Source organism: Nannobrachium achirus, assembly GCF_963921795.1.
Source record: "Nannobrachium achirus genome assembly, chromosome: 4".
Classification (NCBI taxonomy): Eukaryota; Metazoa; Chordata; class Actinopteri; order Myctophiformes; family Myctophidae; genus Nannobrachium; species Nannobrachium achirus.
In genome coordinates, this window is record NC_137813.1 from 41,970,864 (window position 1) to 41,995,224 (window position 24,361).

At 41.8% G+C, this 24,361-nt stretch overlaps 1 protein-coding gene across 1 annotated transcript in view; it reads right to left on the reverse strand.

Moving 5' to 3' along the window:
* ttyh3a (tweety family member 3a) overlaps window positions 1–24,361 on the reverse strand; it is a 36,091-nt gene that overhangs the window by 2,753 nt on the left and 8,977 nt on the right. Inside the window, exons 5-13 of the mRNA XM_080724070.1 lie at window positions 21,218–21,313; window positions 20,178–20,250; window positions 19,791–19,866; window positions 13,311–13,366; window positions 12,398–12,490; window positions 10,649–10,741; window positions 8,662–8,798; window positions 4,338–4,511; window positions 2,680–2,761 (exon numbers count right to left, since the gene is read on the reverse strand). Of these exons, the coding sequence (XP_080580196.1) occupies window positions 2,680–2,761; window positions 4,338–4,511; window positions 8,662–8,798; window positions 10,649–10,741; window positions 12,398–12,490; window positions 13,311–13,366; window positions 19,791–19,866; window positions 20,178–20,250; window positions 21,218–21,313 (880 nt within the window). The remainder of the gene's footprint in view (window positions 1–2,679; window positions 2,762–4,337; window positions 4,512–8,661; window positions 8,799–10,648; window positions 10,742–12,397; window positions 12,491–13,310; window positions 13,367–19,790; window positions 19,867–20,177; window positions 20,251–21,217; window positions 21,314–24,361) is intronic.

Here is a 24,361-nt window from a genome sequence, read left to right on the forward strand (position 1 = left end):
AATTTTGACCTGATTCTATAAGTGTCTTTTGAATCCTTCTAAGATTCTTTGAAAAACCTATGTTTCTATGTCAGCAATCTGGCTGGCCATCATCAAAGAAAAGGTTCTTTTCACTTAACTCGAGCTCAGTTAGTCTATTCTTGAGAGACTACTATGTCAGTGGTGCACAAACCTTTTCACGTGAAGGACCCCCAAAATGACATGCATTTGGCCACGGACCCCCCATCTCAAAATATTTAGTTCCAGGGACCACCCAGAAGCAAAATTTGAGTTACAAACGTTCGCTTTGAAAATACATATATTCAATGATTTGCACACATTTTCACGACTTTTTCAAAAATAGCAGATCTACAAGCTCACAGCGCGGCACTCGGTGCCGCGCTGTGAGCTTGTATATCTGCTATTTTTCACTGGTTAAAGCATTCAATAATTCTAGGCCTAAATGGGTTAAACTTGATATACAGTACGTCAGTTAACCGGAGTCCCCCAGGGGTCTGTACTACTATACTATGCTGTTTTTGGACTGTAGACTAAACATTATTGCTGAATGTTTGACCCAGAATAGGGGCGCTAGGGTTCATGTGGTTAAGGGGCATATCATATCATAACATATCTCCTATCAGATATTTTTATGGGGCCCAGAATTCCTGGTGAAGACATACATACATGCTTGATCTAGAATAGTTTATCTTCTGTTATTACAATATATATAAAAAAATAAAAGGCATTCGATTTCTGTTTCTTTCACACTCTGGACACGCAAAGGTCACTTGCAATTCAAGTTAAAGACAGTCCACCGGGACTATTGCCAGAGTTCGGCTTGAGTGCTTCCCGGTACCGAGGTTGAATTGTTTGTGCGCTCAAGGGCCACGGTTACGCCTCAGGGCAGATGTTCATATGTTCCTCCTAAAAAGCTGTGGTGAGGGATAGTCCCCGATTTATACTTGGTTGCATGCCAGTGTCGCGCACAGAAAACAGCAGATTTACTGGCTTGCAGATCAGCCGTTTTCAGTACGGCAGCAGGACACAGATGTGAAACTAAGTATACGTCAGGCTTAAGGGAAACATGCAGCCCAGGGCCACAGGGAACACACATCAGGTGGCACACTAGCAAGGGTCAAGACACAGTGAGAGACCCAACGGACTCTGGTTGTATGTGGACAGGAGGGTGAGTGGAGCTGGGAGTCTTGGGGGAGCGGCACAGTACACAGGGAGGAGGAGTAGGCCAGCAAGTGGTGTTGCAGGCATGTTTAGTACCTGTTGGCCCAGCGGATGAGGCTACCAAAACGATCTTGAACTCTTGGAGGGCTTTAATTGCCAGCCGAGATGGCTGTCACTGTCCATGGGAGTCAAATACAACTGGATGGGTGTGCAAGAGAAGAAGAGAACAACGACAAAGAGAAGAGTATGTAGAGAAGATACACAGAGCGGCGTCTCGGTCCCCGGCGGACACACAGAGATGCCAGGGGAAGGGAAAGGGTGGCGGAGTCTCCAGAGGGGCTCAGGCAAGGTTTTTGTGTGAGGGAACAGTCAGTGTTTATGGTTGAGGTCCATTCACGACACACAGCCTACTAAGACACTTACGGAAATGCTTCAACCTGTGGTTGAAACGCATCAGGCTGAAGAAACAAACAACAACTGCCAACAACTGTCCTACAGGATCAATACATTGAATTAAAATATTGTTAGGGAAGATTGTTATTTAACCACTTCTTTTCTAATTAACATACAGTATGATGGTGTTGTGCGTGTGGCATAAATAGCCCATCTACAAACTCACAATGTGTTGCGAAGCGTCGAGAGCTTGTTGTTCTATTTTTGCTCTATTTTATCTGAAAGCGGTTTAACATATTCCAATGAAAAGTCTAAAGAATAAATTTAACTATGCCTTGTGGTTAAAATGTGCATACGTAACACATAACATTTGGATGTTCATTGTATTTTTTGTTTTAAGAGAGACAGCAACAACTGGGAATAAGGGCGCATGTTACACATCTCTGTAAATGTCACTGATCCCTCTAGGACTAAAGTTAAGCAGCATTATTTGAACCACTAAATATTTTACCGGAGAAAATCCTTCTTGAAGGCTGAAGTTGACTAAAACCTTTCTGACACATTAACCGTGTAAGCCCTATGTAATTCGCTGTACGACGGATAGCGAACATAATGTCTCTCTAAGCCCAAAACACGTACCGACGTGTTGTGTGTAGAGTTCTCAACGGGCCTGAAAATGAAGGCCCGGCCCTAACTGGCCCAACTAACTAGCATACATTTTAGGCCCTACCCGGCCCGAAAATGCCAGGTCAGGTCGGGTACGGTCGGGTTTGGGAAGAATTTGAGAACTCTATCATAGAGTAAAAGTAAATTAAAAGGCCTTACCCGTCCCTAAATGTTGGGTCGGGTTCGGGCAGAATTTGAGAACACTAAGTTGTGTGACCTTCTGCTCGTTTTCTTTTAAAAGTGTGAACATTTTAGAATTGTTTAAATTACAATTGTTTTTTACAATAATGACATGCCTAAATTAAGGACGCCAAGTTGAAAGTGGTTTGTCTAGGTTTGTGCTGTGACGTGGAGTGCAGGGCAGTGTTTCACTTATAATCCTCCCCACAGACAGTCTTCCAAATGACCCTGAGGTGTTCCGTTCAGCAAGACAAGCTTTCCTGGGAGCGTGCTACTTACCGAGGGGGGAGGGGACTCTCTCTCCTGCACTATCAGAGGGGTGTTCTCACAGCGGGGATTCTGGAAGTTGGCGTTCTGACTCCTGTGGGATTCAAACGTACACGTCAGTACACGGGCGCAGATCCCTCGTCCAGCTCACCTAAACATGCACTGCATAAGCCTCATAATCACATACAGCAGGGGTCTTCAACGTTTTCAGGCCAAGGACCTCTTAGTTGAGAGAGAGATGAAGCAGGGACCCCCACAACCTTCTCATAGATTCCATAGTTTCATTGTTTGACAGCACAATCATCAGAGTATTTTGGATTCATGTCAATTTGTGTTTTCAGATATTTAACCAATTGAGCCGTCAATACTTAATAAACTTGACCTTTCACTCTGTACTTAGTCTGCTCTTTTTCCCCTCTGCACGAAAGATCTTTGCCAAAAATAACCGATCTACGAGGCGTTGAGAGCTTATAGATCCGCTATTTTTGGCTAAAGTTCTCAGAATATGGACACTAGGGTTCAAGTGGTTAATATTAAAAAAAGAGAAAAAAAATAGATTTGGAGGACACCCTGTAGTAACTCTGAGGACCCCCTAGGGGTCCCGGACCCCCTGTTGAAGATCCATGACATACACCCATGCACACATTTACAGTTAAACATTGCATACAGTCAATTGCTAAGCCACAGTTCCCATCATATCAATGCCGTACCGTCCAGAAATGTCTGAGTGACCCCCCCATCCCATCCCCCATTAGTGTTCCTAATCCTGATGTTCATTCATAAGGCTGGTGGCTTTGGTTTTCAAAGGCCCCTGCAGCTGGACAGCAACAGCTGCATGTGTCAGCCACTACTCTCACTTTCTATGAGAGAACCCAGCCTCTCCGGGGACTCCTAAATACTGACTGAAGCACACAGCGCTCCATCACTTGGCGTCTCACATTCCTGGTCTCCCGAAATGCCACGACTCTGAGGTCCAGCCGAGACGACAGTGGCGAGAAAAACGGATCATCTCTCACACTTCCAGGTCTTTCACATTGCATACCTACCGCTTCTGGTCTCCGATCGGAGTTCTGGTTTTTGGAGCTGTAGCACATTTACTTAAATACTGTAGTTAAGTACAATTTTGAGGTATTTGTACTTGAGTATTTCCAATTTCAATACTTTTAATTCTACTCCACTACTTCTAGGATCCAAATATTGTACTTTTACTCCACTACATTTATTTGAGAACTTTAGTTACTAGTTACTTTGCGGATATAAATCACAACGAGCCGCCATTGCGGCGCGTTGTGAGCTTGTAGATCTGCTATTTTCAAACATTTTTGTACTTTTACTTTTGGTACTTTAAGTACATTTTGAGGCCAACGCTTTTGTACTTTTAACACAAGTACATTTTGAATTCTGGACTTTTACTTGTAAGGGTGCCCACACACCAAAATAGCTAGAGTGGAATCCGACAATGCATTTCAATGAGAATGGAGCGTTTTTTTTTGGCAGTAGAGGATTTCTGCAAAAAAACGCTCCATTCTCATTGAAATGCAGTGGCGGATTCCACTCTAGGTATTTTGGTCTGAGGGCATCCTAACAGAGTATTTCTACATTGCAGTATTGATACATTTACCCCAAGTAAAAAATGTGAGTACTTTTTTCCACCTTTGTCTGCGACTTACATGTACTCCGTTACGGGGGCGTTGCTGACGGTGTGAGCTGCAGCAGGGATGCTGGTCTCGCTGCCATAGCTGCTGCCACAGCTGTACATGCTGGGCATGTGGACCCGGTACAGGTTGTCGTGGTTCTGTCTGCCTCCGTGGGCGACGGACTCGTCCTCACTGTCCTCCTCAGTCCTGTGAACACACACAAGCTGCAAAGTCAGACACCACCACCAGGGGGACCCCCACTCACATAAGAGCAGCACAATGATAATGATAACTATAATTAATCATAATAATTACAACCGCAACATCATCACATGGTGTCATTTTGTGTTGGTTGTTCCTGGTTCTATTCAGTTTCATCAGTACCCAAAGGATTAGTAAAACTATGAGTTATATGGGATTTGAGTAGGGGATATGCAATGTTTCCACTGTGAAACCCATTATAAAGATAGGAACCCCTTTTTGTGTTTTACCCTTCAGGATGGGAACACATTTTTGTGTTGTTGATGCTATGTACAGTATATAGCAACACAATTGTTTTGTAATTTTTAAAATAAATATTTGATGTTTTTCCTGAAAACTTAGGTCAGGTTTTAGAGAGCATGTTTAGAATCGGGCTCAGGTCTAAATGGGTTAAATACAACTTCATTGCATTGGGCCCACCATCTATACATGATCCCCCCCTTTTCCTTCTACACAACATACATTTGTTGAAAATAGCAGATCTACGAGCTCAAAACTGCTGCTGTCGCAGAACGTGTGCCTGTTACGAGATGCCCAGAATAGAGACGGTAGGGTTCACGTAAAAGACATCTGGGCACTCAGATCGGGGTTCACGAGGTTAATGCAAAGGAACGAAGAATGTAAAAATAGGCCTCATATTCATGCAATTGCTTCTGTGTCCACGAGAAAATGTAAATGGCCCAATTGTGCCACTTCATTTCAGTCCATGCATTGGTTCACTTGGAGGTACAGCTTGTGCTTGAGGGCCAAACACAAGCTGTACTCTGATGATTGAGACGGGGCCAGTGAAATCGTATGAAGCAGTGTGACATTAAAACCCATTTAGAACGGGTACACATATAGTAGTGTATTATTATTTTATGCTTTAACTATTGAAAAATAGCAGATATACAAGCTCACAGCGCGGCACCGAGTGCCGCGCTGCGAGCTTGTAGATCTGCTATTTTTTGAAAAATCGTGGAAATTAGAATTTTGACGCGATTCTATAAGTGTCTTTTGAATCCTTCTAAGATTTTTTGAAAACCCTACGTTTCTGTCAGCAATCTGGCCAGCCATCATCAAAGAAAAGGTCCTTTTCACTTAACTGGAGCTCAGTTAGTCTGTTCTTGAGAGACTACTATGTCAGTGGTTCTCAAACCTTTTCATGTCAAGGACCCCCAACATGATATGTATTTGGCCACGGACCCCCATCTCAAGATATTTAGTTCCAGGGACCCCCCAGAAGCAAAATTTGAGTTACAAACGTATCGCTTTAAAAATACATTTTCACGACTTTAAAAAAAATTGCAGATCTACAAGCTCGCTGTGAGCTTCTATATCTGCTATTTTTCCCACTGGTTAAAGCATTCAATGATTCTGGGCCTAAATGGGTTAAGAAAGATGAGATAAGGATAATGCAAATAACAAAGGCTTATAAAAGCCTAGCAAAACCCATGGTGCAATGAGCCTGATACCAGGGAGGATGGCTCCCTCTAGTGTTGAGGACAGCCCCCGGGTGTTCCCCAGCATAACTAACCCATGACATCATGGAGTTGCATTCACTGCAGCATAAAAGCACATTTACCACACTGTTCAAAGGAGAAGCAGACTTTTGATGTCAGGGCTTATGATTTATAAACTATAGACGAGAGACACTGATCTTTAACATTAGGGTAAATCTTTATTATAATAACCTACTATAGAGTCTGTAAATTAATTTGTGGTTGAACATAATTTGTTATCACTGACTGTTGATTGTAATTTAAATATAATCTTTCAATTTACACTCTTTCAGAGTTAAATTGACACTCGGGATGTTGCTGTGTGGTGTTGAGTAGTACAGTGGTTCTCAAACTTTTCAACGGTGACCCCCCCAAAATAATCATATTTGAACTGAGGATCCCCCCACCCTGACAAGCACTTGTAATTGTAGGAGTTGAGGCATTACATTTAGTTTGACTCTGTTCCACAGATAAATATTGTGAAAATAGACGATCTACAAGCTCACAACGCCTCGCAAAGCGAAGCGTTGTGAGCTTGCAGGTCGGCTATTTTCAAAATGTTTGCATCTTTCTTATATTATTTGACAATTTGTCCAATGTTTGACCAGTTTTTATAGTATAGTATTTGTTGATTACTTTTGACGGAGTAATGTTTTTTCTTTCTTTCTTAATTTTTGTTGTGGTATTAAAAAGTCCTTAAATTGTCACTTCACGGTCACCCCCCGACCCACAGGTTGAGAACCACTGGAGTAGTAACGGGGCTCCTTTTCTTGATGACAGGAAACTCCAGCCGAGATGAATTGGAGAGCACCACGACCCAGCAGTTAGGAGTGCTTGTGTTAATGACACAGGGGCAGTTTGAGCTGTTGTGCCTGTGAAAAACACTTTCCTCACGGAACGTTCCACTAATCTTATCTGCTGTCGATTGGAGAAGTGAATCGGATAGATTTCATCTGAAGTATTGCACCAAGCGACACCGGTTCAGGCGACGGCTGCAATATATTCAGGGCAGCTTTTCACTATTAACACTTGGGGAGCCAAACGCGTTCAGGGACGAGTTATGGCCACTAGATGTCACCCTGCCACAGGAAGTTATATCGTCGAGGGACGAGTCAACAAATAGTTAACTTTTCGAGACCGCAGCTTCCCTTTGCATGCCCTGAATCCATTACGTCACCCAGCCAGGGCAGGAAGCCCCCTGTCTCTCCCCACACGGAAGGATTTTACATGGCTTTAGATTCTACTTTGAAACATAAGAACGGCTTTATCTGAGAATGAGGTAAAAACAGCCCCATGGAGGCAGAGAGCTGATTGTTTTCACGGCGACACTTTACCGCGAATTTACCGCGATTTTTTTACCGCGAGTTTCGCGAGCGTTTGTAAACAAATGGAGTACCTCCTCAATCTTCTCTGGACACGCACGTGCACACGCACGAAGCTTGCGGGGCTCATCAAAACATAACGTAAGTCAATGGTGGCACCAGCAACAGCTATAAATGTTATAAACCTTGGCCGCCCATGTGTTAAGGGGGCCTAACAGGAAGCAATCTATTTGAGGACGCAGCTGGAGTCTCCTGGCTATGTCCCAGTGGTAAACTCAGCCAGTCTCCCAAGGAAAAAAGAAAAGAAAGAAGCTAGTTTTAAGGCAGCTAGATGCATTTCTCAAGTGCAAAATAACATCTTTGTGATATGATCTGTTTCACCATCTTTGCTATCTTTTGTTCCGTGTCATGTAAACAAAGAACAGTTACATGGGAAATTATATAATTGTACGTTATGATACATAATTGTTTGACTTACTTGATTGTTTGAATTATTTTGGAATTATTCCTCATTGTGTGCAAACCCGACTAAACATAAACCCAGCTCAAACGTGGCTGAGTGGATCCTGTGTATTTATGTTGACAGCCTAGGCAGAAGATGTCTAGAAGGCAGTGGTTCACATGCCCACATTCTGTCGTATGACACCGTAGCAGTTTGCGTAGAATTGTGATGTTGTAGATCAGCTATTTACAGCTCCCAGACTCTGTTGTACGATTAAGTATAAACTATACATCAGCCTTAACCCATGACGACTGGGAAAGCATCTGTGTCATTTTAGATTTGAGCTATTTTCAATCATTTTAACACATCAACTGGCAGGTATTAATTCATTCATTCATCCGCCTCGTTTTTTTTTGTGTTTTTACGTTATTTATGCCGGAAACTGGAACGCACCATGTGGCCAGATGTAAACAAAACAAACAAAACAAACAAAAGAAAAACACAGCAGCGTCTTTTCTTTCTCCCGGAAAAGACAAATTGTATACACAATCTTGCGTAATTTAGTAAGGGTCCGTAGAAAAAAGGCTTGTTTTGACCCAAAAAACACATCTGGGAAAAGAATCCAAGATAAATGCGACTTTCAAAATCTGTTAACATGGAGGCGGACGGAGTGAAACATTTTGGGATGGCGTCATTTCCGTTTGCATTCTGGGACTTGCGGTCCTGGGATCACTCACGGGTGCGGGGGAGCGGAATCAAGCCTAAACCACTGAAAAAGCTAAAAGGCACTTCAACCATTATTTTCTGAAAACATGTCTTGGTGACAGTCCCCAGTAGAAGGTGTCACTTACCTCTTGGCATGCCAAGTGTGAGGCACGCCGCAGACAATGGAGCTGAACATCAGTGCGGTGATGAAGGAGAACAGGACCAGATAGATAAGACCCTCGAGACCATCATAGCACAGGCCTGTCATTGCTTGGACATAATCCTGCAACATTGAGGGGGATTGCACATATATATTTGCTTTTAGTTGATTTATAAATCCCTGTGTTGTTATTCATGTCCCTGCTGGTTTGCCTGATTCACTGTCTTTTAATGTTTTTTTATGTTGTTTTATGTATTTACCTTTCTTTTGCTTTATTGTTAATCATTTGTACTTTTTCTGTAAAGCACTCGTGCTTCATTTTTGCTCTGTAAAGCACTTTCAGCTGCATTTCATGTCATGAAAGGTGCTATACAAATCAAACACAATTCCAAAAGAAACCAGGACATGGTAGACATATTAATTAGTTCAGACACAGGGGTTTCTGTACCAGTGTTTCTAACTAACTAGCGTATAATGCTGAACAACATCTAATGCAGTTCTCTACAATGAGCCTATTATTTTTTCATATTTGTTTTTTCCAATGAATCAATTAACCACTAAGCCCTATTTTATACTCTGTTTCACAATAGTGGAAATATCAAATCTAGCTTATAAAAGCTTTTTTTTTTAATTTTAATTAGATATTTAATTCTTAGAAATCCTTCACCTATAATGACATGTTCTAAATAAATAAAGATTGATTAATAATCTTTTTTATAATCAATGAAACTGATAAGTAGTTAGTACAATTACAGTTAGTACAATTAACTGTTTCACCCAGTAGAGCCTATGTTGAAATGTGCTCAAGTTTATAGACTGAGGAGAAAACAATGCTTGCCAGTGTGCACACTGCCTCTCTCTGCAATGCTGAGACCAAAACACATCCAGTAGGATGCTGAAATTCTTATGCAATAATATTAATGAGCTCTAGCGTAGCGTAGTAAGACTCGAGGAGAGCCAGGGTTGAGTACTACAGTACAAAATCCAGGGTATTCATTTAACAACTTAAAACCCTGGCACACCTAGTATGTGCATGTATGTGGTTTACTATGACAGTGTAAGAAATTCCAATTTGTACACTGTCAAGAGTTAAATTCATACTCCGGATTTTTCTGCGTAGGCACTGCTAGTTTGAAGGCACTGCAAGCCAGTCCACTAATGTCCTACAATCAGCCTCGGAAATGGTGCATAGCCAGCGTCGACTTGACCACAGCTCATGCACAGCACAGGAAAGCAATTGTTATCAACGTTGACACGCGTGGTCGATTTAAACTGCAGCAGTTGCATAGTAGACGCTCGGTCACGTCACACAACTGGAACCACAAATATCTCATTTAGCTCAAAGTGTGCCGCACAGATAATAGAAAATGGACTCCCAGAGCCTATTCCTGTACGACATTGTTTCCTAAACAGAGTGGGCCGTGGACTAGGGCTGTCACAATTATTACATAATCGTCTAATCGTGATTATTTGACATAATCGTGATTATTTTTCATAATCGTTTCCATGTCAAAAATAGTGGAAATAGCAGATCTACAAGCTCACAACGCGTCGCGATAGATCGGCTATTTCCACTATCAATGTTCTTTTTTAAGTATAAAGTTGTCAAATATGTGAGTAATTTCTTTGTATATTTAGGTTATGTGTAATTTCTACCATGTGTAACTTCAAAGCCTAAAAGCCAAACAGAAATGTAATTATCAACGACAAAAACACAATTAAATCGTTAATCGCAATTATTTGAGAGAATATTAATCGTCATGTAAAATGTCATAATCGTGACAGCCCTAGTCGCGAGTAAATACTGCTTTAGTTTTTCATTATTATTATTACAAAATAAATAAATAAAAAATCCAAAGATTTTCAAAAGCATCCCATACAAAAAAATATAATAAATAAATAAATAAATAAGTAAATACGATAAAATACATTAGAGAGAAGTAGTAGTGAAAATAGCAGATCTACAATCTCACCATGTGTAGGCTACGACAGTCCACCAGGGCAGTCAGCTGGTGCAGGCTGATCTCTGTGCTGTTCAACACTCCCTGGATCTCTTCCAGCTTTCCCTACAAGAGACAAACCAGTTGCACACCATTTAATAACACACAACAACACATTCTTAGACCAGTGTGATATCTTTCTTGTGAATGAAATTGTCTCTGTGTATTATATTATATATGTGTGGGCGTTTTAACCACTCAAGACCTATTCAAAACAATAGCCAACCTACAAGCTCACAAAGCATTGTGCGCTTGCAGATCTGCTATTTTTTTTAAAAAGGTTTTAAATGTTTTACTTATAGTGACAACAAGCCCAATACAGGGACGCCATGTTGAAAGTGGTTAATGCCAGAGTGCATCTGAGGATAATTAGAGCTTTTAAGGGAGACTGCATCGACTCATCTGTCTTCATTAAAATGTCAATCAATCAACCCACTTCACTGTGCAGCACATCCAGTCCTTTCTCAACTCATCATATAGTCTACTGCTGAAATAAATGAAATATATTGCTGGTGTATTAAACATCCAGACACAATATAAAGCTTCATTTATATCCCCTCGCTGAAAACAAAATCTTGAAAGAACAGTTCATTTTTTCGGTGAGCGACACAACCATAGAGTATAAATAACGTATAGGGCTTATATCCTTGTGGAACTGTAAATGGAAGTCCCTCTACCGCAGAGAAAAACGCCTCTTTCTCCTTCCCCAATATCATTCCAGCGGTGGTAAACACGCGTGACAACCCGATATGAATGTTTTTTCATGCACTCAGCACGTTTCTGCTCTGTGTGGGCTGCCTGCACCAGCGAAGTATAAAAGTACGCCTCCCTCCCATTCTCTCCCATTCCCAAATGTCAGCCCTCATTTTGTCCCTCGGTGCACCCGGTGGAAGGATCGCCGGGGGACAATGCCACTGTGCTGCATTGAGAGTCAGACTGGCCAGTGACAGCACTCGCATGGACATAATGCAGCGTGGCCCAGGTGGGCTGTCTGTCAGCAGCCCTTTATCTGCTGCACAGGTGCACTGATCACTGCTCTGCAAGTCAGCAGTGGTGGATAAAAGTGCTCACATGTTTTAATTATACTGCAACGTGGAAATACTCTGTCAGTAAGTAAAAAGTCTGGCATTACAAAAAGTACAAAAACGTTGGTACCAAAAGTAGAAAGTAGTCATTATGCAGAATGTCATATTTCGCAAGTTTTCAATGTTATAAAATGTATACAAATATTTTGAAAATAGCCTAAATGTATACAGGGCTGATGTAGTTAATGTATGTTTTGTAATAATAACTAAAATCTAAAAAAGTAACAAGTAACTAAAGTTTTCAAATGATTGTAGTGGAGTAAAAGTAAATTGAGTAAATGTACTTAACTGCAAGTTAGTGCTTTGGCTCCATTCATTGAACGGATTAAATCGATACGAATGACACAAATAATGAGCATAGCTCCCCAATATTTGGAGTTACATCATGGCGGGGTTACTACACAACCCAACCTTTCGATGACCCACTCAGCTACGGCAGCTATTACCCACCCATGGCAACTACTACACTCTCAGAGTACCGTGTACAGCATGGTCTATGGCAGGGTATAGTGTGTATATATAGATAGATATTGTGTGTACTGTATGTGTGGTTAAAGTGGCTACCCTATATGTTTGGAGTTTGGAGTGGAGGAAGTGGATGGAAGGCATACAGTAAGTGAGTGGTATTGGAACAGACCCTGGTTTGTACGTATTCCCTAGTGGCAGAGCGCAGCAGTTCAGACACGTCATCCTGCATCTCCACTAATGCTTTGTGGCTCCCAGAAAGCCTCTGAAACGGAGGAAAAACACAGAGTCAGTGAGGAACACCTCAACAGAGTACCGTTTTGATTATCACTATGAGGCCTCCTCATAGTGCCAGCCCGGTGGAAGCACCGCAGGGCTTTCTGTAGCCGCCAGGAAAATTCCTTAAATTATATATAAAGCTCCTGTCCTATACAGACATAAGTAACGGTAATACCACAGGGGACAGGACTGCAGAGCACTACAGCGTTTCATTAATTCATGTGGAGTGGAAAAGGAAAGTAAACCTTGTATTACAAACAAGTCATGGATGTAGTCTTCAAGCCATGTTTTATTTTGGTATAACATATTTAGCGTAAAACATTTTAGCCCCATATGTGCTCTGACGCAATGCTGTCTTTCCTGTGAATGTGTTAGTGATGACACGTGTTAGCTTCCGGTTTCCTGTTGGCAGACTGTAAAGTATTGTAGTCTCCTGAAAAAACATTCTTTCAATCCAGGAGTGAGTCACTGCGTCTCTTGTGACTCATTAGCCAGATCATAAATAAGCAAGAGGATATGTCCGGTGCATCATCTCTACCTTACATAACAGTAATAGCAACATTTTTCTAAAGCCTGATTTATACACCAAAAATAGCCGATCTATAAGCTCACAATGTGAGCTTGTAGATAGGATCGCTTATTTTCCTGGCGTGCATTTAAGTATGAATCAGGCTTTAATCTTTCAAGTCTTGCCCAGAAGGAAATGTCTCTGGCTAGCTTGGGGAGAAAAACAGATTGAGATAATTACTTAAATGTTGAGGCGTACTGTAGGGTTTACAGCCAATTTAGTTACATGTACTACATACCTGCTGGAAGGGGTTGATTTGATCCATACTGCAGCTGAGGTAATACTGAAGGGTATCTGTGGACAAAAAGGACAATGCAATTCAATCAAAAAATGTGAGAAAAATTATAATAAGGGGATAATAAGTGAGCCGTGCCAAGCCATAGGGCAGGAGCCAATCTCCTGTTTCTAGAAGAAGAAAAAATCGGAGAAATCACACAAAAACAAAAACAGTCTGTATTGCAAATGAGTACTGGCCTATTCCGTTGTTACTATGACATGCCGTATGAAAGAAGACCCTGGGCAATGACACCCAATCCAGGTTAAACTGAACTATAGTAACAGATTGTGGTTTAACTGCTCGAAGGCCTGTCTAGAAAGCGATGAGGACATGAAACTGCCATCTCAGGGGCCAGGTAGGATGACACTCTGCCATCTCAGCTTAGCCTTTCCACAGCCTGGAGGTCATTTTGGTTCAGCTTCCGTAAACCTTGAATGGAGACTGTGAGTAATGCATTCCTAGCCTGGCGTTGCTCATAGTAATTCCTCACTGCGTGTTGGATATTGTCATTAGCTTGTTAACAAGGAGGAATGCTGCAAGTGAGGGTCAGTGGGGCAGTGGGGTCAGGGCTCTGTAAGCAGTGTTAATGTGTGGGAACAAACACATTGAACTGACAATGACTCATAGAACTGTTAGTTGTATCTTTACATCATTGGAAGTACAGCAGGGTTCCCCAATAGGCGGCCCGCGGGGGGCTACTGTCTGGCCCACACCAACCCCAGTAATAATGGTAAGAGCAGCAACAACACTAGTATATAAATTTGTACTTTCTTTCGCACAAAAGTAGTGAAAACAGCAGATCTACAAGCAGAGATCGGCTGTTTTCACTAGTTTAAAATCATTTTTAAAATGATAAATTCAAAACAAATGGTTTTGGACATACAAGATATTCACCCGACAATGACGAAAACTGTCGCTGGAGTAGTGGGAACGCCACCGTCGCCCCCTGCAATGTTGTGGCCCTCGGCTTGGTACCCTAGACATAATTCGGCCCTTGGGGAAAACTAATCGGGGAACCCTGATGTACAGGTAAGGGGTACTTGCATCATGCAATACCATGCCCACTACTGCCTACAGTCCTTTCCCAACACTGCCAAACATTGGCCAGATCATTTTCTCCTGTGTTTGTTTTGCTTACTAGCCATGTTGGAGATTGGCTACTCTAGTCACATTGTGCTTTCTAAGCAAATCCTGCACTTTGAAGACTTTGCATTGGGTTAGGCACACATTTGCTATATTGGTATAGCTGAATTTGAACCCACACTATTGTAGGATCTGGCGTACTGCTGTGGAAGAATAACTACTGGGTATAATTGTCGCTCCATTCACTACAAAACAGACTTGAACTAACTTTCATACTGCATCTAAAATCGAGGGATTAGTTACAGTCTTGTCCACTCATTATGTATTCTGTTCCAACTCTGCAGTTGCCTTGTCCAGTCCAGTCTGTGTGTGTGAGTGGAGAACTTTTCATGCACTCCTTGTAGGACACTCCATCCCCAATTTTCCTAATTGGCCTCATGGTGGCACTACACCTGGCCACTAATAGGTTGACAATAAAAAGCCCAATAAAAACTCAACTCGCCCAACCAAAAATTAGAATCTCAAATGTTTGTTGCAGAAACATGATTATTTCATTATATCGGGTTCTAATATGTCATACTGTTTACCTGTAACTGCCTTAAAGAAATGGTGGGCAGGGATTATTCTCACAAAAGAACGTCATATATCATTAACGCAACATCCAATCATGCCCTAATTGTTATTACGCTCTTTTGTAGAGCGCACTTCACTTTGCTCATAGGGTGCACCACAAATGTGAAAAGTTTAACTGTTTGTTATAGAAAACACTATTTCCCTAGCTTCCTCGTGTCCTGCGGGCCTGCAATCCACGATTGACACAGCCCTGGGTAGGCCACCCAGCCTGGCGAAGACCTGCACTCTGAGGAGCACCCTTTTCTAGTTGGCAATGTTATTATGATGACACACAGGGCAATAATGATAATTAGAGGCTAGAGCTTGTGACTTGATGTGTGTGCCACAGTAAATCACTACACAGACCTGGCATGACTGCGCTTCTGATCCTGAAATACAAGCTGTGAGAAAACCACCAGCAACCCAGCACATGGTATGGTGACGTCCATACACATGGCTCTGACACACACTTCTTTCCCACACAACTGAGGCATCAAGTCATCAAATGGAAAGAATTCTCAGTTAAGTAAATTATGACACACACGCACACGCGCACACGCACACACACACACACACACACACACACAGATAACCTGGTTATGGATGACACTGCTCCAATGTCGTAATGTTGGGCTAATTCCCAGTGTCCCTCATAAACACAGTCATTATGGCTCTGACAAGGGAAATATATTGCATGCAATTATATCCATGGCTGGCAATACACAAGGGTCTGAATGGTAGAATATTTTATGCCTTCATGATGAGGAGAGACGCTACTGAATCCCAGCAGCCGTTTTCTTTCTACTCTATGTCTTAGCACGTCAATTCATATAAATCAACTTAACGTTCAGTGCTTTATCATGTCCCCAAATCGGTGATTTCACACCAATGTCAACCTCACTAGGAAATCAATCTGAACATTCTCTCAATTCAGATCAACGATCACATCAGTCAACCTAATGTTGTCAAAGGAAAACAATATTTATCACAGAATCTGAATCTACTACTATAATTAATAATTCATGAATATACACATTCTTTTCAGTTGAAGAGCAGTTATTCTCGTTGAGCAGAGCACCATACAGTAGTCTTGTGAAGAACTATATAATTAGCTATAACCCAGCCTGAGAGAGCGGGGTAGGGGCAGTACAGTACATACTGTATAGTACAATACAGAACAGAACATATCATACATTACAGTAGAGGAAGAGATGTGAGTCATGTGTGAGTGAAATGAGGCATAGACAACAAAAGCTATGTCTGATGTACAGCCGCATACCGTAAATGCTCTAATAATATCCTATATTTAATAAAGAACCGGACCTGCTTTAATTTCCGGGTGCGCAATTGAATTAAGTAATTAAGAGCCGACGCTCCAATAAGAGCCACCTTTTTCCTCTTTTTTTTTACGTTACGTATCATTCAGGAGTACCTTTCTCCACTCTGTCTGACTGTCACTCACATCCCAAGCCAGCTGTTACGGTGATTTACCGTACACTGTCTACAAACTGCGCAGCGATATTTGGACGCCGCTCATTTCACGTTCCGTTTGGCAAAGACGGATGACTTTGGCAACTTACCGGGGCGCGTGCGTGTGCGTAGTCCTCGCGAACATCGGCGCACATGAGATCTTTAGCGTGGAAGTTTAATCCAAACAGTAAATGAAGCTCAATGAAGCTAATGCGGCTATACTAGTATCCATGCTAGTATCCTGTGGTTCCTGTTTACCAGGGAGAGTCGCATCTGAATGACGAAACGAGCCGCTGAGCTTGATGGGAAATGTAGTGTTTTTTATTCCCCAGCAGTATGCTGTGTGGACTGTATTCTATTCTGATACACATTATGAGGAGCTGATTTTCAGTATGAATTGGTTAATGCAATACAATACAGCAGAATGTTATCTCTGTATGAGCCTTTCTATGATGATTTTCCAATAAAAACGCTTTTCTTTATAAATAACCTAATATATAATATATGATATTTATATTTTTTTCCAAAAATACGGTATCTAATAAAAAAATCTGATCTGAATCATTCTGATATTTTTGAGAAATAGGAATAAAAGCCTTGTCTCTTATACTGTCCTGCTTCCAACAAGAGCCTGGTGCCCGCTACTCTTGAGACAAATAATAGCCCGGGTTCCTATAAGAGAATTTACGGTATGTACAGTTATCTGGACTGACAAAGCCTCTCTTTAGAACAAACCATTTATTCATGGAAAGTGTGATTGGTGACTTTCACCACCTCTCACAGGCATCATTCTATCATTCTATGTCTTTCAAGTTCTGCGGGATGACGGAACACCACCACCTACTCTACACTGCACATTGTACACACCCACCTACCCACCCACCCACATCCACACACAGTGGCTGTAATCACAGTTGGATATTTCTCGTAACTAAAAGCACATGTTGCATTGAGTACATAGTGAAGATAGGAGGGACGTACAATATTTTGCTCATGTGTCATCCTCCATACTGATGACCATGCTAAGGGAGAGGTCAACCTAATGTAACCTTGTGGGATTTCCCCATGCAGTCTTATTCAAGGGCACAGTCTCAAAATGGCCTGCTACTTCTTCTTCTTCTTTCGTTATCATCGTCCTTGATGATTGGTTGGCGACATTTTATTTCCCAAGATTTCTTGGGTGTGTTCGGAAATGTGCACCGGGTGTGTGCTCAGTGTAGTGAGTGCAGTGGGCGTGACATTGTAGAGTGTGTTCAGTGTGGCTTGTTTACGAACGACCAGTTAAGAGACAGCTGTGCGCTTTTTCACTCTGAACTCTGAAGTAGGGTTGTTCGATGTGGCCTAAAAATAAAATCTCGATTTATTTCTCAGAAAAGTCGATTTTCGATTCCGATTTCGATTTTTTGGTAAAAGAATAATACATTGTTTCAACTATGTTGTTTTCATTTAAAAAATGCAAGGAAATGATTTTTTTTATTATCGTTTCATTATTTAATTTTTTTATATAGCCAAATAGCAAAATGTAATAAAACAATAAGGGTAATAATAATAATAATAACTTTAGTTGCGCAACAATCACATACAGAAGTTAACTTAGCGTCCTTAGTGTTTCATTATCAAAAGTGAGTGACAAAACAGCCAAAACAAGCCAGCTATTGGAGGATGGTGAAACGGGTGAAAAAATAGCTAAGGCCACCCCTGCACTGCTCACGCACGGAGTCTCCGTGACGGAGATGTTGATTGATTGTAAACGGAGGCGAAGTGCTTTGCTTCCCGACGCAAAATTAACACAGTGACAGGGACATTAGGACTACAGTAGGTGGGTAACACAGAATTAGCTTCTTTCAAACTACAACAACAAGTAGGCTAAGTTTACCAGCTCAGCAGCTTTTTGTTGTTTGCTGCCTGTACCAGCGCGAGTGAGCGCAGTGCTGTGGTGAGCTCTGCCCAGGCGTGCGCTGCACGCGCATCAAAGAAATGACACATCAGAGATAAAGTAGTATTAATTTGGTGTCGGACCTTGTCGTCCTGCTTTAGGAGGACCGGGCTGTGTACTTTTTGCCCCGTGCAAGGCTCCAATGAGTAAGAATTACCCTAATTAAAGTGAAAATCGATTTGACGATTTCCTTTTTTTTTAAATCGTCCAATGGGAAAAACCCGGATTTCGATTAAAAATCGATTAATCGAAAAACCCTACTCTGAAGGTAAACTTTCTGAAAAGCAGAGGTTGCTAACGTAACGTTGATATTGAAAGGAGATGTAATTAGCACACCTGCTGTTAGTTTACACGTTGATGCATGTGAAACTAGGGTTAGGGTTATGGTCAAGCCCAAACGACCAATTAAGCTGCAATTGCTGCATTTTGCGGTCATTTCCTCCATTGTTCACAACTGAGAAGCGCTCGAGACAAGGCAATGAAAACCAACCAATCAAACCACCACACTGACGCACCACACCGTCAAACCCCAACTTCTGAGTAGGGTCGGTGAGTGCGTGCACTCAGCACACCGGTGCGCTGCGCACTGGATTTCAGAACGACAACGCACCAAGGGCACCGAATAAACAAACGACAACATGGCACACCAGTGCGTTGAGTGTGCATTCCCGAACGCACCCGTTACTTAGGGGAGGCCATGAGGTGGCTGTCGTCTTCTCCCCTTGATGACGTCAGGCAGGGTTTTAACCATTCACCTTCCGCCTGAAGGGAATATGCACTAACCCAGGGGTCTTCAACAGGGGGTCCGCGACCCCTAGGGGGTCCGCGGAGGTACTGCAGGGGGTCCGCGAAATTATTGCCTTAAAAAAAAAAGATTTCAAAAAATGTTTTTTTTTTTTTTTTTGCCATTTTCCAAAAATAAATCATGATTCTATCCATTTTGAATAGCTTGAATACATGATTACTATGCAATTGACATATTGTTGATATTATTGACATTTGTTCTCAGTTAATAAGTAGTATGTTTAGAAATGGTAGTGGTTACGGCCCACCCTGCTCGCTGTAACTTGTACATGTTTAAAATAAAAAATATGTCGTAGCCCCGACCCCCCCACCCTACGAGGTGGTAGGGGGTCCCTGCTCCATCTCCCCATCAGTTTGGGGGTCCCCGGCCTGAAAACGTTGAAGACCCCTGCACTAACCACTACACCAACGTCACGTCCATGGCCTGCTACAATGGATCAGTGAGTAAAACCCCAAAACTAAACTAAAGAATAAATATAAAACATATAAAAGGACAAATACATTGCAGGGAGAAATGACTTGCGTGCAGTACCTACCTTGATTCATGACTCCATATTGTTGTGCCACTTTGGTGACAAACATGTCCGGAGCAACACAGAAGTCACTCGCTCCCTGGGGAAATAAACAACATAAAGCACATTTTCAAAGCAGTGGTTCACAAACTGGGTTACTAGAGCAAATTCAGTTTTACCCCAATTTATACATCGGCTCAACACAAATCATTAATGGAAAAAAGCAGTCAGAGTATAGAGCCAACACAGAATGACGGACAGTTTCACGCTAAATGAAAACCTCCGAGATATGATCATTGTGAGCGGTTTACGACAATAGCGATTATGGTCCCATCCCTACAAGCAGCTGGATGTTAATATTCCAGTATAAAGACTCAGAGCATGGGCTTGTGTTCCCACGGAGACACTTACCGCAGACATGGCCAGCTCCAGGGCCAGGGAAGCCCAGGCGATTACAAGAGCCAACACGGCAAATAGGCATACTCTGGGGAGAGGGGGAGAGAGAGAGAGAGGGTGGCCTTTTAACCTTCCTTGTTATGGTAATTACATCTACTGCCTTCACTCAACAGAATTGTGTGTGTGTGTGTGGCGGGTTAATATACTGTAAATACAATCATTCAGGCGTTAAACACAACTTATCTATTGGGTTCAAAGATCGTTTTATTTGTCTAATTAACAGTTTTACCCGGTTCAACAGACACAAAAAGAAATGTAGGTCACCAAAGTGTGAATGGTTCTACAATGGATCAGGTTGCAGTGGAAGGGTCCTTTTGCCAGTGTTTTCAACTGTATGTGAGTGAACTACAGGCTGTTCACTCAGAGGTGCACCAAGACGGACTACATTATTGAATGTAATGGATCTCAGTGGTGAATTCCATACCACGATGGGCAGCGCTGACGTGTATCATGGTGCAAATCCATCAAATCTTTAAATAAATTCTGGCATGACTCAGATTGCTGAGATTTATTAAGTTTTAAATAATTTTTGTAGGGCCGCAATGTTTTGGGTTATGACTGATGAACCCCTCTGGATTGGCTCTGTGCAACACAGTGGGGTCCGGTGGTACTTTAAACAAACTGGGTGGTTTCATTTTACACTCTCAAGAGTTAAAGATCTGTAAGGGTTCATTTGGTTACCAACTCTTCATCATTTAGCTGGGGACCACCTGGAACCCACTGAAGGACCACTGGTGGTCCCCGGACCACTGGTTTAAAGCATTGGTCCAAATTTAACAGGATGGTTGCTTTAAACATTGGACTTTTTCCTTCGAAAGAATCCCTTAACAACCAATTCCAGCTCAGTAACTGCCGACCAAATTAAGCTATTAATTAAGCAAACCAAACATACTATATGTCCACATGTCATAAGATCTAGTTCAGCATTATCACATTATGTTTGGAGTCTTATTTCTGGAGTGTGTCTATGCATACGACCATGTGATGGAACTCACCCTATCAGAGTTCCCTTGGAGTTACGGATGAGGCCAAACAGCACTAGAAGGCAGATGAGGACATCAAACAGCAGCTGTCCTAAGTAGCCCAGCCACCTGTGTAGACAAACATAATTAAACACTCACTAACACAGCACCCATATCAACACTGGTGTAAAGTAACTTATGCTGCATTCACACTGAGAGAAGCCAAGCTAATGGTTGGCTTGGTAATTCGATGTAATCTCTCTATGCAAACCAGCTTTAAAATTGTCCAAGCTTTTTTTCCTGCTTGGAAATTTTAAAAGCTGGTTTGCATAGAGATTACATTGAATTACCAAGCCAACCATTAGCTTGGCTTCTCTGCATGTGAATGAGACATAAGGCCTGATTTACACTGGCGGCCAAATCCAGCCTGAATCAGATCTGTGCCACATCCAGATTGGAATCCGATTGATTTAAAATTAAATAATCACATGAACTAATCAGATTCCAATCTGGATGTGACACAGATCTGATTCAGGCTGGATTTGGCTGCCAGTGTAAATCCAGTCAAAGTACATTTGCTTAAGTACAATTTTGAGGTATTTGTACTTTACTTGAGTATTTCCAATTTCCAATACTTTTAATTCTACTACTACATCTCGGATCCAAATAATGTACTTTTACTCCACTACATTTATTTGAAAACTTTAGTTACTAGTTACTTTGCAGATATAAATTATAATAATATTATACAAAATCTTTAGTCCTATTTTATACCATGGCGATCTGAAAATAGACAATATACAAGCTCACAACGCATCGCGATGCAACACGTTGTGAGCTTGTAGATCTGCCATTTTCAAACATTTTTGTACTTTTACTTTGGTACTTTAAGTGTTCATCGTACATTTCGATGAACACTTTCATACACTTTAAGTACATTTTGAATTCCGCCCACTACACACATTTCCGAAGTTGAAGGTCAGATTCATTCCCAAGCTTTTAGGCTCAAAAGGGCAATGTCTGTATTTGGTGGACAAGCAGTTATGTGAATTGGTCATCTTAATTTAAGACGTTAGGGACCTCTAAATATGGCTTTGGTAATCTTAAGGGTTAGGTTTAGTTTTAATTAATGTTATTACTGGCCTCTCAATGTGGTCTTGTTTATATTGTAGGTGTAAATGTAACAAAATGTTTGCACACCAAAGCCCAAAAGAGTATTTTAACACCATGCGTTCTCCCTAAATGTGTTGCTAAGACTGAACAGGGTAGGGAGGCTGCTTATTAAAGAAGAAGCTGAACAAGTCGAACTCGAAATCCCTTCTTGTTACAGTAACAGCACTTACTGCTTCCTACTTTCCCATTCCGAGATAATTAGATGCTGGCTAACAATAGCCCCTTTTACAAAGCATGTTCCACGGCGGGAACGGTGCGCTGTTATTCCGCCTCGCTTTTCTGTATAATAAGGTACTACAGACAACCTGACGACTGTCATTAAAGACAGATAGGTTTTTTCTACTTTCCACCCTTTCAAATGTTGTACACTTTGCATAAACCGTCGCAAGTACAGAGAAAACCATGGGCGGTCAGCCGGACACCCGTCCTCTTGTGCGAGTGTGGACTCGCACACAAGTCACACGGACACAAGTAGCCGGACACAAGTTGCAGAAGCCTCTGTTGTAATTACGGTTGTTTACGGACCACTTTGTCTGTAATACGGTACAGACGGAGCTTATTTAAGTAAAGAAATACACAATTCACATTATAACTATCTAACCTTTCAGATGTGAGGACAGTCTGCACAGAAGACAGTGACCATCAAACAGGACCAGACAAAAAAGTACTAACTTTTGTAAGTTAAGGGGGAGGGTATTTGTAGAAATTATGCTTTTATTGATACCCGACTGGGTCTTAAGCATGGGCTTGTTATGCTGTAGTCACATGGATGGACAACACCTTCTATATAATGTATAATGATCGGTTATGGTGGTGACGTAGGCTATTGTTTACAAAGTTATAGTAAAGTTGCAGTTGTCTTGTATGTCTGACATATTATCCCAAGTCTGTGTGTCAAAACTGCGTGCTCTACTGATGTCAAAGACTGTCCTCCAAGTACTCAACGGGTACTGACGCCCAAGTACTGATGTCATAGCAATGACATCAGATTACTTGTGTCATGGATGACTGACATCATAGACATAGACTGTCATCGAAGTACCTTTTGCCAATTTCAACCGTGCAATAACCTGTGCAGTATGTTCCTGTAATATCATGTTATGGTATGGGTTATTGCGACCGTAGGGAGCATTTACTATCAAACGCGGCAGATCCTGACCATCAAGTTAGTAAGTAGGTAGGTAATGCCTCAATGTCTATAGCTGACCTATTGTGATGCCTGTGACGTCACATTGTTGACCCATATATGGGCGCTCCATATATGGCCAAGACGGAATTAATTTACAAATGCCTCAATGTCTATAGCTGGCCTGCCCATATATGGAGATCCCTGATGTCATCAATATTAAGCCCATAGCTTGGAATGCCCATATATGGACATATTGTGTGAGTCTCATGTGGTCTATAACATAAGACATCTATGATGTCAGATGTCAGTCAAAATTTGGGAAAATATTTTGTCAACAACCAACCGCAACTCGAATCACACTCGCAAATTAATTCCCTCCTGTGCGAATTCCATCCTGCACGACCTCGCTTTTCACCCTTAGGGCGTCTTACTGGTTCTAGTAATGCATGTAGCTATTAAATGCAGACTTAAAATTAATGTTAAATTTAAGGGAGTGAAGGGAGAACTACACTTTGTGTATCCTTGAAAAAGGTCACAACAACAAAATGAAAGCACATAGGGTGCTTATTTTCTCCTTGCATCCTGGAGCTATGTCTAGTTGTAAATTCCACTGTGGACTGGAGAACGGCAAAATAAATATATATGCCGGTAATATATATTAACTTGCAAGACCGTCTACTGTCAACGCTGCTGGTTTGCTGACACCAACTAATTTGTCTGTCTGTCCAGATCTCTTCCACTAAATAAAACACCTGGCACAGAAGTGTGACACAAGAGCTGGAACAAATGAACCTGTCATGGGGAGAGCTGCAACGTGCTGCCAGGGACCAAATGCAATAGAGAAGGCTCACTGCAGGCTTATGTGCCACAGGGGA